Consider the following 15,207-nt stretch of genomic DNA (forward strand, 5'->3'; position numbering starts at 1 on the left):
AAGGGCAGTACTTATTCGCCTCTTGATTTTCAGTCAGTGAGTGAGTATAGTTTTACCCCGCTATTAGCAATATTCCAGCAATATCACAGCTGGGGAAACCGGAAAATTGGCTTCACGCATTGCACCCATGTGAAGGATCGAACCCGGGTCTTCGGCGTGACGAGCCAACGCTTTAACCACGAGGCTACCCCACCGCCAACTTGATCTTCAATGAATCACTTTCATCTGTTGTCTTAATCACAAGCAACACAAATTGTCTTGGATGAAAGTGAGGTAGTACTACATTTGTCTATCAGACACATAACAAACATAAATTGTGTTCAGAACGTTTTATTGATTACAGACTTGACTGTAACTCGAAATCACAGGCATACTTAACCTGCATTAGTCGTTTCCCTTGATTTCCTCTAGTCACTGTAATAAACAAAAGAACAACTGGTTCAGGCGAACTAACTTTCTATTTATAAGTGTCAACAAATCCCCCCCAACCCCCCTCCGCTTTCCAGATCCTTATGCCCACTATCAGTGTAAGAGATCTAAAAGAACTATCTGAATTCCTTAACAATGCGTACAATACAAATGGTAAATTGGTAAATTGTATTAGTATCCACGTACCCTATTTTTATTATTCTTCTTAAATGCTTCATTTTGTACATAACAAAAATTGTATATAATTGTATCTCATGTAACACCGCTGTGTTTTTATGAGAATAAATGAGTTTGAGTTTGAGAGTTTGTTAGTATCAGTCTTGAGACACCCATGCTTGTCAAGGATCGCGTAGTGAGGCCTGCTTGCATGGTTGATGCATGTCATCGTATCTTATTTACATATTATAAAGATCAATAGACCCGTGAAGATCCGGAGTCGAATAGGTCGTCAGCAACCCATGCTTGCCGTAAAAGGCGACTATGCTTGCCGTAAGAGGCGACTAACGGGATCGGGTGGTCAGGCTCGCTGACTTGGTTGATGCATGTCATCGTTTCTCAATTGCGTGGATCGAAGCTCATGATGTCATGAACTGGATTGTCTGGTCCAGACTTGATTATTTACAGACCGCCGTCATATAGCTGGAATATTGCTGAATGCGGTGTTAAGCAACAACAAAAACAATCAAATATAGATCAATGCTTATGTCATTCACTGGATTGTCTGGTCCAGACTCGATTATTTACAGACCGCCGTCATATAGCTGGAATATTGCTGAGTGTGGCGTTAAACAACAAACATTAATACCTTCTCATCTTTTCAGAAAAAAAAGTCAGAAAGAGTGTCCCATTTCTCGGTTCATTGCGCATTTTTGAATTTTTGCATATGTTATGCGTACATCAGATGATACATAACTGCTTTTGTGTTATGATTTAACATACCAGGGAGGTTTGAACTCGAGCCTCGGGCATTCAGTGGGCTCGGACGTGGTGTAGGTCAACGTTCCATCCTTTTCACAGGTATCGGGGTTGAAAATGTCAAGGTCACTGAAAGAGGCAAAAGGATGGCGTTGCTATCATATCACTCCACAGATGAGGCCTTTATGGCAAGTCCAGGGCAGTATTTGTATCTCTGCCAATGTGTTGTGAGAGAAAAGTGAGAATCAAATACTCACAGAAGTAAAAGTAAAACATGGACATTTTCTTGCTTTTGTTTTGCAATCGTACAACCAGGGAAGCTGTTTTAAGTGCCGTGCAATCGACAATAGTTGAGTATAATTTGTTTGTATGATATGCCATGATTCTGATACATTAAGCTGTCGTTATATTAAGTAAATTATCTTTTAAAAGACATCTTTTCATTTACGCGGGGGGGGGGGGGGGGGGGGGGGAGGAGGAGGGGGCATCCAGATTCGCTGTGCAGCGTTGCGTCCGTTTGGCACGCCACAATCACAAACCTATGATTGTGGGTTCGAATCCCGGTGTGCCCCGATTATGTTTCTAGGTTTGTCAGCACCATACCCGTGCTCGTGGGTTTCACCGAAGTGGTAAACGTCTGAGACCTGCATCACTTCGGGCTTTCCTCCCACATTAAGCTGACACGCCGTGATATAACTGGAATAATGTGAAAAGCGGCGTTAACCTCAACTCACTCACTCACTCCACTTACGCATCAGAAGAGTAGGCCACGTAGATGAGCGATGTACAGTTGTTGATCTTGACATCACAACATGGTTTGGTGGCATTGCAGTCCAGCAGCTTGAAACAGTCTTCGTTGATGTTGTAGATCCACAGCCCACCAGCAGTATCACAAAACACTATCCTTTCTTTTGAAAGAAAAAAACATAATATAATATAATGAATGGCTTCCTGTTAGCAGACATGAGAGCACTAGGTTAGATATTAATTAGCAAATTTCGAGAAATTTAACCGGTTTGAAAAGTAGCCGACACTATTCTCTAAAAAGGTAGAGAAATACAAACAGAATGATATGATTTGAATATTTTAGGGAGTTTTAGAGAATTGACAAATGGTTTGTTAAATTATTTCTTCAGTTCCATATTAACAAGGATTGGATATATGTTTCCTTACAAACCTTCGTCAACGACATCAAACGACTTAATGTTCGTCGAAAACTTCACTTTGGTTTCCAAATCTTCACCTGATTTGTTGACGCACTGGATTTCCTTGCAGTTGCTGAAATACACTCGCCTAAACAAGAAAAAAAGAAGGCAATTACAATAAACAAAAATAACTGTTTATTTTCTCGATACTGTTCTGCCAAATGGCAAGTGGTATTGCTTTAAACGGCCACCTGCAATGTGTTTGACGTCCTTTTTAGCTGCAGGCAACACCACGTCGCTAAACACCTTTGCCTGCGACAACCCAACTGAATAAATCTGATTCTTACGTTGAATATCTTGAATAAGTGTGTGCTATCCTACATGGTGCCACTGACTTTGCCCGTCACGCCGAAGACCCGGTTTCGATTCCTCACATGGGTACAATGTGTGAAGCCCATTTATGGTGTGCCTCGCCATGATATTGCTGGAATATTGCTAAAAGCGACGTAAAATCATACTCATTCACGCTCTCACTCACCTAATTATATGAGATCAAAATGACATCTGAATAACATCGATCTTACTCTCTTGTCCTCATCCTAGAACTAATGATGGAAAGACTCACTAAACTATTGATATCAGGAACTGATCATTTCGTAAAACATGACATAGTTCTATATTTTTTCAGATAAAAAAAATATGCATTGAGACATTATTCAATACTAATTTATAAGTTAATTCTAAATAAATAATGAAGCAACCGGTGCGATATGAACAGAAAATGATGTGTGAAATCCAGAAACAAAACTGAGATACTGACCTGTTATAAGCTCTGACTATCCCGCTACATGCAACCGTGAGAAGCGCGTGGCCATTTCCCGACATATCAAGACGCAGAAGGACGTGGTGTCCATCGTTGTCTTCAATGGAGACGAAAACGTCATCTCCACAACACGCAATACCGATTCCTAGACCAATCACATCTAGTCGATAGGAAGAGGGAGGGAGAGAGTGGGTTAGTTGGGTTTATCGGTGCTTTTAACAGTACTCCAGTTAGAGAGAGAGAGAGAGCAAAACAAAATGAAAGGAGTAAAGACTTCATGACAAAAGGAAACATATACATGTATATATTTGTATTAGGCAACGAGACCAAAAACATTATGTGTTCAAAATAGAATTATTACAGTTTAATCTGTTAAACATGTTTCCACATCATAAGATTATCTAGTGATGACCCTTTCATCGTGAACAACGTATTCGTTATTACATAATTAGTTTCAGGTCCATACTTATATTGGAGTTTCAATATAATCAGAGTGAGTGATTTAGTTGTGTTTAACGCCGATTTTAACAGTATTCCAGTTATATCACGGCCTGTCAGCTTAATGTGAGGGGAAAGTCCGAAGTGATGCAGGTTTACCACTTCGGTGAAACCCACGAGCATGGGTATGGTGCTGACAAACCTAGAAACATAATCGGGGCAAACCGGGATTCGAACCACAATCATAGGTTTCTGGCGTGCCAAAGGGACGCAACTTTGCACAGCGAATCGCGGCGCCTTAGACGACTGGGCCACCCGTGCCCCCAAGAATAATCAGAGATATCATTTAGTGCGAATTTCATTTCAGTCTCGGATTAACAAAGACTTTCTATGTTATGCATGTACTACTTCAGGAAGTGAAACTCAAAAGAAAATGCCAGTGGGGTTTAACCCCTTTTTTGTTTGATTATTGACGTATCAGTTCTATTGGCATAGACGTACCCGATCCAAGACTGCTTATAGTCCCATTTGGAAGGGCCAAGCAGAACACAATGAATGTCCCTATAAGGTCATTCGTGATGTAGTAGATGGAGTAATCAGAATCCTGAGATCCACAAACTGTAAGCGCGCTGACGTCACTGCCTGCGTCTATACTTGGAAGGATCGTTCCAACGGGGTCAACCACAGCAATGTCAGAAGACGAGCATCCAGCCACAAGTGCAGCACATCCTTCGACTGTAAAACAGTAAAATGTTATGGAGCAAAGTCGATTTTCGGATTATTCTACCCAGTTTAATTCCGCATATAAACTAGTAAATATTAGTATATACTGGACAATATTAACATAAACCAAATGCATGTCATAGCAGCCTGGACACAGAAGGTGATGGACGTGTCCAGAAATACAATACTTAATACGAGCATTCAAGTACACAAGCATAATGGTTATGACCATAGGGATTTATGACTGAATTTGCAAAACACACAGTGTCTGTATTTGGATCTTATTCTTTTGTAGTGTACCAGTTCTTTCAGCTCGAATGTTCCCAAAACTGACTGTATCAATTTAATCTGTCCAGGCATCGGCAGGGCAGTTCAGATCAACAATCTCTTTGATTTTGCACTTAATTTATCTCATACTTACGTGGAGGACAACCAGCTGGTTGTTTCTGTACTTACGTGGAGGACAACCAACTGGTTGTTTCTATATTTACGTGGAGGACAACCAACTGGTTGTTTCTATATTTACGTGGAGGACAACCAACTGATTGTTTCTATATTTACGTGGAGGACAACCAACTGGTTGTTTCTATACTTACGTGGAGGACAACCAACTGGTTGTTTGTATACTTACATGGAGGACAATCAACTGGTTGTTTCTATACTTACGCGGATGACAACCAACTGGTTGTTTGTATACTTACGTGGAGGACAACCAACAGGTTGTTTCTATACTTACGTGGAGGACAATCAATTGGTTGAGATGCTATCACTCTCTCAAGGTCGCTGATCAGGTCACATAAGGTGCTATTCAGTTCTAGTAGAGTGGTTTCAAAGCAGTCCGAATTTGGATCTAAAACATAGTTACTGTTGTTATTTATCTAAATTCATGACGTTTGTTATCTTGGTGTTTTAATAATAGCAACTATGTCAGGAAAGATACATCGTATATTCTAAAGTGAGTGTGTGAGTATGGTTTACGCCGCTTTTAGCAATATTCCAGCAATATCACGGCGGGGTGCACCATAAATGGGCTTCACACATTGTACCCATGTCGGGAATCGAACCCGGGTCTTCGGCGTGACGAGCGAACGCTTTAACCACTAGGCTACCCGACCGCCCCTCTAAAGTGTTTTCATTGACTAATGCATTTGCCGCGTTTTTTTATCTGTTGATTTTTAGCCGTTATACACACTGTTTCTGCTATTTCTGTTAATCCTACAAAAATAACACCATTGTATACATTGTTGAATGTGTGAAACGACCTTTAATCTTGACATTGTGATTAATTTAAAATAACAATTAACAATCGGTAACTAGCGTTTTATTACACACATCCTGTTTGGGTAATAAAATAACAGCTGCCCTCAGCCCTATTCCACACATTAATGCCTGTCAGGGATTATTCCCCTGAGTAAACAACTGAAGCCATCTTCAGTGTTGTTTAGGTGACATAATTTGTGGATATGGTAATCCAATGGATGAGCAGACAGAAGAAAGACAATATATTAAAAAATCCGAGGCAGACTGGGCGACGGTCCGAGCGTCATGATCATGACCGTTGAAATTGCACAGCGCGTCAAACATCGGGAACCTGTTTTAACCCAAATGAGAGGAATTCCCTCAGTGGATGAATTTTTCGTTTGGGAGACGACTTCTCCTGCCGTTTGTTTTACGCTATTTGCGATTTTCAAATAAAAGTTTGGTCAAGCATTTGTGATTACGTATACCCTAAAGTATTAAAATCTGCAAAGTTGCTATGTTAGAGCAGCAAATTATAATTTTATATGAGGTTTCATTTTGTGTGCTTCCCCTGCAGGATGCAAGGTGGTAGGTATTGATTGATTTGATTTGTAGAAATCAACACGCCTTCTTATGAGAATTCAATACGATGAGGTCACTCTGAGGTCACTCTGAACTACAAACACATAAAGTAAGGTCCGTGGTTTGTTATAACCCTTAATGTAAAAATCAGAACGCTAAATGTAAACATTTTCACATTAAGTAAAATAGTACATTGTATATTTTTGGCATTAAGGGTTTGGAATACATTGCTTATTATAATATGTAATAATCCCCCCTTATTCCAACCCGATTAAGACGACCAGATCACATTTTAAATTTGGAACATGATGTTAGGACAGCCCAAGCACAAAAACAATACACTGTGGCCAATTTTATAGACTTTTCTAAAGCGTTTGATATGGTTTGGCAACAAGGCCTAATTCAAAAATTAATAGATAAAACCATTGATGGAAGAATTCTAAATTTCATTCATTCTTTCTTAAATAACAGAAACATAACAGTAAAGTCAAACAACACCCTATCAGACCCTCACATTCTTGAAAACGGCACCCCCCAGGGAAGTATCCTGTCCCCCACCCTATTTAATCTAATGATTGACGACATATTCCCATCTACCCCAAAAAATACTACTACAGCAAAATTCGCTGATGATATATCATTTTGGTCGTCATCAACATCCATAAAACAAATTGAAAAAAGAATCAAACCAACTCTTTCGAAACTAGAAAACTGGGCTTCCCAATGGGGGTTCAAAATTAACACCAAAAAAAACATCGGCATTGTTTTCAAAAAATCCTTTATGCCAAATTTAACACCCAAACTAACACTTCATAAAGAAAATATTAAATTCCAAAAAGAAGCAAAATTCCTAGGAGTCACATTTGACCAACACCTTACATGGGCTCAATAACGTGGTCAACTCCTGCCAAAAAGATATTAATCCAATGAGAGCCATCAGCGGCTCTCACTGGGGAGCTGACAAATAAACACTATTAAACATATACGAAACTCTTATACAAGCTAAAATAGATTATGCCGCTCCGGTTCTCAACTCTTTAACAGATAAATTGGAAAAAAAGCTCAATTCAGTACAATATAAAGCCCTTAAGATAGCCCTGGGGACTAGAAATGGCACCTCCCTTAATACCCTACAAATCATCACAGGCATTACATCAATCCAACTCAAACGCCATCAATCTATACTTAGTTACTGGGCTGGGGCACAACAAAACCCCATTTACAAAGAAATACTCCATAAATACAAAAACTCAAGACCAGCTACGCTAAAAAAGTTCAAAAACAAGACAAACATAGCACCCTTCATAACACATCTGCAAAATCTCATTAAAACATACAACCTAGAACATATAACTCACTCACCCCCAGACAACTCATACATTCTTGACACACCCCCACACACCCCCAACCCCCCCCCCCCCCCCCCCCCCCCCCCCCACACACACACACCCGAAACAGACACATCCCTAACCAAAATATTCAGCAAGCAAAACAAACTCACAAACATAGAAAAAGGAACAATATCACTCAACTATATCCATGACAACTAGCCGGAACATACACACATCTTTACAGATGCATCATATAACAGTAATAACAAAAAAAACAGGGCTTGGTGTCCATACAACACAACCCACACAAAGCACAAAGAAATACCAATATGCAAACTACTCACATACAAACACAGCAGAGCTATTAGCCATTCTCCAAGCTTACATCCATGCAGAAACATCAAACCATAACAAAAACATCATTTTTTCTGACTCATTAAACTCAATAAAACAAATTCTCCAAATCCAGACCCGACTTAATCAAACAAATAATAAATACCCACACAAAACTCAAAACAGCTAACAAAACAATAACACTAGTATGGATACCCAGCCATACAGACATACCAGGAAACGAAATTGCAGATCAAACAGCAAAAATAGCTACAACTGACCAAATACCTATTTTACAATTTCATACAAGCAAAACCGAAACAAAAACACTAATAAAACACAATATAATACATCAAAACTTTAACAATAACATCCAAAAATGTAAGTCTCAATGGATCAAAACACTGTTCATCAAACCAACAACAAAATGCAAAAATTATACAACTTCCATCCTAGCAGACAAAATCATAAACAGAATACAAAGCAACCAAACTAACTTAAATGCAACACTATACAAGCAAAACAGACATACAAGCCCAAACTGCATCCACTGCAATACCATAGAAGACATAAAACACATATTCACCACCTGCAGCAAATATAAACAACAACAGTTAACACTATACAACTCTCTCCCACCCAAATACAAAAACAATATTAATGCTATTTAAACCCGACAACCCACCAGCCACCTACCTACAAATAGCCAACTTTCTCAAGGACACCAACTTAATAGAAAAAATTTAGACCCTCCCAAACAAATTCAGCAAGTAACTCCTACATTCACAGCAAAACTCTAGATTCGGATCGGGATCAAAATTCTCAGCGCGGACTGTCTTCTGCGACGTCCGCGCCTCAAAATTCTATAGCGGATTGTCTACAATGACGTCCGCGCCCCCAACCCGTAGCCGTTTAACCAGCCATCCACCCATAGCCAACAACAACAAGCCCACTGCCAATCACGCCGACTCACAGCCTTGCCCCCACCACCCACCCCCCGCGCTAGGCCCCTGCTTTTAACTTAGGTTACTTACTCATATCCACTACCCTTTCCCCCTTATAAATTATTTGATTTTTATTATTAGTAGTTACACATCAGCTTAACTGATTACTTCTGTCACTCTAACTATTCTAGTTATTACACCCCAATAAAACTTGGTTAATGTAGGACTTTTATATCCCTCCTCGGCTCTCTATGGCCACTAAAACCTCAACCTCTCTTCTCATTACTTTATCCCCCTTCACTTACAGTTTTTTGGGCTAGACGTTTATTATTATTCCCACTATTTTATACTTTATAAGAACCGTCTGCCCCGAGTGCGAAATAGCCAGAGGTTGAAGCGCTCGTAAAATCTCCAAAATATCTATCAATCTATCTGTTTGTTCTGTCATCTGTCATGAGTTGCATAATTGAAGGGAAGTAACTCTTCCAGTAAGAAGCTGGTTTCAGTTATACGGAAATTCGTTTATACGGACGAATTGTGAAATGACGCAAGTGTCCGTATAAACGAGGCACGACTGTACTTATTTTCATTCAGTTGAACATCACTGAGGTGAAGTTAATTATAATTAAACAACATATGGAACTGTTCCGTCAAGATTGCAATAAGTAGACTTTTGTACAATGTAGATTAATGATTGATGTGACCATGTTCTAAAATAGTTTTACTTTAATTTAGCAACGTTACCCTGGCGTTAACATAATGACTTATAGAATAACTTACTCTTCAAATACAAATAAAGCTAAGTATCACTATATATCTTACGTAAAATTTAAAATTTCATTTTTTATGCATGGCAAAAACACGAACTTTATCAAAACATAATGGTTCTTTATATTCGTCGTGATGTATTCTCCTCTTTGTTAAATCTGCTGTTTTGATAATCAATCACCAACTGTTTTAACCACTTCCTAAATTTCACAATCACAATGTCTCGGGAATGTTATCATTACACCGTCTCGATATGGCTGAAATATTGCCGATGTGACGTTAAATATTAACTCACTCACTGATATCATAACAAGCGTCCCTATGATTATTAAGTGAATTCAGAAATATATCTTTAATGGAGTGAGTGAGTGAGTATGGTTTTACGCCGCTTTTAGCAATATTCAAGCAATATCACGGCGGGGGACACCAGAAATGGGCTTCATACATTGTACCCATGTCGGGAATCGAACCCGGGTCTTCGGCGTGACGAGCGACCGCTTTAACCACTAGGCTACCCGACCGCCCCTCTTTAATGGAACCTCACCATCTGCATATATACATGCGTGAAACTACATCTATAACTCCTGATGTTTTGAATTTTGTTTTCGAAGTTATTTCAACTCTTAAGATATTGGAAAGTGGTCTGATTCCGTGCGCGTTTCTCCCGAAAAGTATTAAAGTTAAATATCTTGATTGAAACGACAAATTGGACGAGATCACTACGTTCAGTATGAGAAATAAACGTGAAATCACTCCTGAGTCAGCACCACCACTTCGACAATATGCATGTCAGTACTAGTACATAAACGTAGAGGCGTATGGATATAATCAATTATCGTCTCCCGAATCTTGTACTGTATCAAAACCATCATGGAAATATTCGGTTAAACCAGTATCTCAATCACAATCATCACATACAAAAAAATCCTTTTCATGACCGATGCGGGCAATAAAATAATTTCAGAGTATTATCACCATGATAAGCTGATAAATCAGACAGTCCTTCATACATTTCAACACTCCCATGCGTGACCATGAGTGCAAGTATCCAATGTAAAATGTGACTAAACCTTGATCCGATTAGAATAGGGTATGTGCTTTTAATTAGCAAAACGAAAATATCTTTAATATAGTTTGAAATGTAAATATGTAAACATTTTATTATCAAACGGAGTATTCTGTCTTGATTCAAACATTGAGGTACCTGAACTGACAAAGCAATAGCAGCTCTATCGTTTGAGCAACATTCTGGGGATTAAACACTTAAGGAATGTTCTCTTGTTAAGGTGAGGTGAAATTGGGTTTAACGTCGCGTCCAAGATTATTGCACTTATATAGCGACGTGCATGCTCGTGTGTTTGTGTGTGTGGCTGCTTGTACTAGTCCGCACTGATGCCGATTAATAGCGCTAGCTCACTGAGATACCATGCCGCAGTTTAACATGAATACCCCACTCAGACACAGTATACTGACTCCGAGCCGACCAGTCCTTGTTTTAGCCCCCTAATGCCGAGCGTCAGATAGGGTAACAACAGGTTCCATCTTTTAACGTCTTTTTGTATGCCGCGGCCGGGACTCGAGCCCCGTACCTTCCGCTCTCCGGGCGGACGATCTACCACTAGACCACGGAGGCGGTCGAAATTATTAAGTAAGAAGGTTCGTTTTAATCTAATTTGTCCAAGGACCTATGTTGTTTTTTATACATTTTAATTATTCATTAAACTATTTATCTTCCAACAGTGAATGATTGAGTTGGGTTTAACGCCGCCTTAAATAGCATTCCAGTTATATCACGGCGTGTCAGCTTAATGTGGGAAAGCTCGAAGTGATGCAGGTCTCAGACGTTTACCGCTTAGGTGAAACCCACGAGCATGAGTATGGTGTTGACAAACCTAGAGACATAATCGGGGCGAACCGGAATTCGAACCCACAATCATAGGTTTCTGGCGTGGCCAAGGGACGCAACTCTGCACAGCGAATCGCGGCGCCTTAGACGACTGGGCCACCCGTGTCCCCATCTTCCAACACATTTAACTTTATAGTTATCATCAAGCTGTGACGTTTACATTCACTGACGAATATTGCTGTAGTTGCAAAACTGTTGATGAAGACTAAGGCAACATATAAATAAAGGTTTGTGACCAACTGATCTGAAACGTCCACAATATTGCTATTGTCCCACCCACAACGACTGCTAGTTATTCGGAAACTTTTATGGAACAGTATTTTGAAAAATCATAGGTAATTGTGTCTCTACTTACCCAAACATGGGCACTGCTGGTTGGTGATCTCAAAGATACACTGAAAGTCAGCCTTAGCTGCTCTTAAATTGACCAATAAACTTTCAAGCTTGTCGGGAAGCTCATTGGGTTCAGGTTGGGACCCCAGTGATGGCGCCAAAACAGCCAGGAGAACAAAGATTAATTTGCTGTCAAACATCGTCATGTTGATTCCTGTTGACTTATCGGCTCACCTTCAAGCTTTATAATAGGCATTAGAAAATTACGTGGACCAATGAATATACTGGCATGTGTCGAATGAGATCACCCACGTAACCTGCTATTTGCTATTGATTTTGAGAAGCGTTTTAGAAAAAAGTACTTGCAAACCACTGCATAATTTTTATAATTAAAACAGATGAAGCATGTCACATGTTCAAATTGATTTGCTTGCTTGAGAAGGTTTTTGTCAAATATTTCATAGTTTGGTACTTACTAAATTTTACGATTGGCTTTACAAGGGATTATTATCCCAAAAACTATTTGTTTGGCTTTGTGATCCAGCGTGTACTGAATGCCAGGGTAATATATTTGAAAAATAAACTCCCAAATGATTTTGGCTTGTAACCACACCCAAGGACCTATAAAACTATCTCTCAAGTTTCACTAACGTAATCCTGTATTTTAAAGATTAAAGTAATGGCTATGTGATATATTGTTGGAATTTGAGTTGAGGATGTGCTACGATTGTTTGTGTCAAAGAGATTGGATGGATGGAAACACCTGTTGGGTTTACATATCTATTCAACTTCTCATGTTCTCAGCACGCCAGACACAAAGTGTCTTAAAAAAACTCACGTAGTAGTTAAAGAGGGATACCAAACTGACATGGTAGTTAAAGAGGCTACCAAACTGACATAGTAGTTAAAGTGGGCTACCAAACCGACATAGAAGTTAAAGAGGCTACTAAACTGACATAGTAGTTAAAAAGGGCTACCAAACTGACATAGTAGTTAAAGAGGGCTACTAAATTGACATAGTAGTTAAAGTGAGTGAGTGAGTGAGTTAAGATTTAACGTCACATCGGCAGTATTTCAGCCATATCGTGACGAGTAGTAGTTAAAGAGGGCTACCAAACCGACATAGTAGTTAAAGAGGGCTACCAAACTGACATACTAGTTAAAGTGGGCTACCAAACCGACATGGTAGTTAAAGAGGCTACCAAACTGACATAGTAGTTAAAGTGGGCTACCAAACCGACATAGTAGTTAAAGAGGCTACCAAACTGACATACTAGTTAAAGAGGCTACCAAACTGACATAGCAGTTAAAGAGGGCTACCGAACCGACATAGTAGTTAAAGAGGGCTACCAAACTGACATAGAAGTTAAAGAGGGCTACCAAACCGACATAGTAGTTAAAGAGGCTACCAAACTGACATAGTAGTTAAAGAGGGCAACCAAACCGACATAGTAGTAAAAGAGGGCTACCAAACTGACATAGTAGTTAAAGAGGGCTACCAAACTGGCATAGTAGTTAAAGAGGGCTACCAAACTGACATAGTAGTTAAAGAGGGCTACCAAACTGACATACTAGTTAAAGAGGGCTACCAAACTGACATAGTAGTTAAAGAGGGCTACCAAACTGACATAGTAGTTAAAGAGGGCTACCAAAAAGACATAGTAGTTAAAGAGGGCAACCAAACCGACATAGTAGTTAAAGAGGGCAACCAAACCGACATAGTATTTAAAGAGGGCTACCAAACTGACAAAGTAGTTAAAGAGGGCTACCAAAAAGACATACTAGTTAAAGAGGGCAACCAAACTGACATACTAGTTAAAGTATGCTACCAAACTGACACAAACGAAAGTTCCACCAAGTTCCATCAATGAAAAAAAATTGTCAATGCTGACACAGTATACTTACATCACTTACATGTATGTGCAGGGGGGCAAACATAAATACATGTAGTAACTTATATCCACTTGTCCCTTTTTTAGATAGAAAATGATGTTAAGAAACACTAGCTGAAGGGGATTTGCTATGCACGCGGCGTGTATATTTATGGTTTTTATCTTCATTCAAAAGCTCAACAGGTTGATATAGATTTTAATGACCTTGGCATATAATAAGTGGGGATTTTGCTGTTGTTTCATTCTTTTTTTGCGTATCCATTGAACCATGTAGAACTTGCAGTGTTGAATTTAATTGTTGGTGGGATAGTCACTCCGATGAAAACACTTCAACAATCCTTCAAGAAAGTTTGCACATATATATATATAGTGAACAAGTGCTTTTTGCTAATATTGGGTGGTTTATTGTTCTACATGATGGGTCATTTGATGAAAACAAGTTTGGTTAAAACTTTGTTGGGTGTGTGGCTTGTTTCTAGCGCAGAACTTCTGCTGACTATTTCTTCACATGCATAGAGAACGACATGGACCATACTTACTTGACGCCATAACAGTAGAATTCTGTCCTTGTTATCTTTGAGTAAAAATTAAGATTACATTGCAGGTAGATATGGTTTTCCTCGCCCTAGATCAGTATATATTACAGCTAAATTCGCGCACGTGAACCACGTACTTAACTTGAAAACAGTCCATCCCTGCTGTATTTCACATTAATGATTTCTGCAATTTCACATCAGTATTTCATATCTGTGAGCAGCTCATATACAATCAAATCGCATCTCTTACACAAGACCAGGAAAACGCCGAGTCTTTTCACCTGGAGGAAGTGTCGTGAAATATACAGTCAAACCACCAAGTGTTGTTTACGGAGAAAACGTGTTGTGAAACATACAGTCAAACCACAATGTGTTGTTTCCTGAGAAAACGTGTTGTAAAATATACAGTCAAACCACAATGTGTTGTTTCCTGAGAAGAAGTGTCGTGAAATATACAATCAAACCACCAGGTGTTGACACGTGGGAAGGAGTGTCGTGATATACACAGTCAAACCACTGTGTTCTGTTACTTGGGAAAAAGTGTTGTGAAATATACTGTCAAACCACCGGGTGTTGTTACCTGGGAAGCAGTGTCGTGAAATATACAGTCAAACCGCCTTGTTCTATTACCTGGGAAGCAGTGTCGTGAAATATACAGTCAAACCACCGTGTGTTGTCACCTGGGAAGACGTGTTGTGACATATACAGTCAAACCACCGTGTGTTGGTACCTGGGAAGAAGTGTTGTGAAATATGCGGTAAAACCAGCGTGTTCCGTTACCTGGGAAGATATGTCGTGAAATATACAGTCAAACCACCATGTGTTGTTACCTGGGAAGAAGTGTCGTGAAATATACAGTCACAACAAAAT

The 15,207-nt window shown here is 39.4% G+C and overlaps 1 protein-coding gene across 1 annotated transcript; it reads right to left on the reverse strand.

Annotated features, from left to right (window-relative positions):
- Positions 1-323: 323 nt before the first annotated feature.
- LOC124150976 lies at positions 324-12,131 on the reverse strand. Its single transcript, XM_046523188.2, has 8 exons — positions 11,932-12,131; positions 5,210-5,323; positions 4,252-4,485; positions 3,310-3,472; positions 2,522-2,637; positions 2,096-2,252; positions 1,369-1,473; positions 324-414 (listed from the first exon to the last, which is right to left on the reverse strand). Exons 1-8 carry the CDS (start codon positions 12,113-12,115, stop codon positions 408-410), a joined length of 1,080 nt encoding a protein of 359 aa, XP_046379144.1. The 5' UTR covers positions 12,116-12,131; the 3' UTR covers positions 324-407.
- Positions 12,132-15,207: the final 3,076 nt, after the last annotated feature.

This window comes from Haliotis rufescens, unplaced genomic scaffold (assembly GCF_023055435.1).
Source record: "Haliotis rufescens isolate VD_foot unplaced genomic scaffold, xgHalRufe1.0.p SCAF_15, whole genome shotgun sequence".
NCBI lineage: Eukaryota > Metazoa > Mollusca > Gastropoda > Lepetellida > Haliotidae > Haliotis > Haliotis rufescens.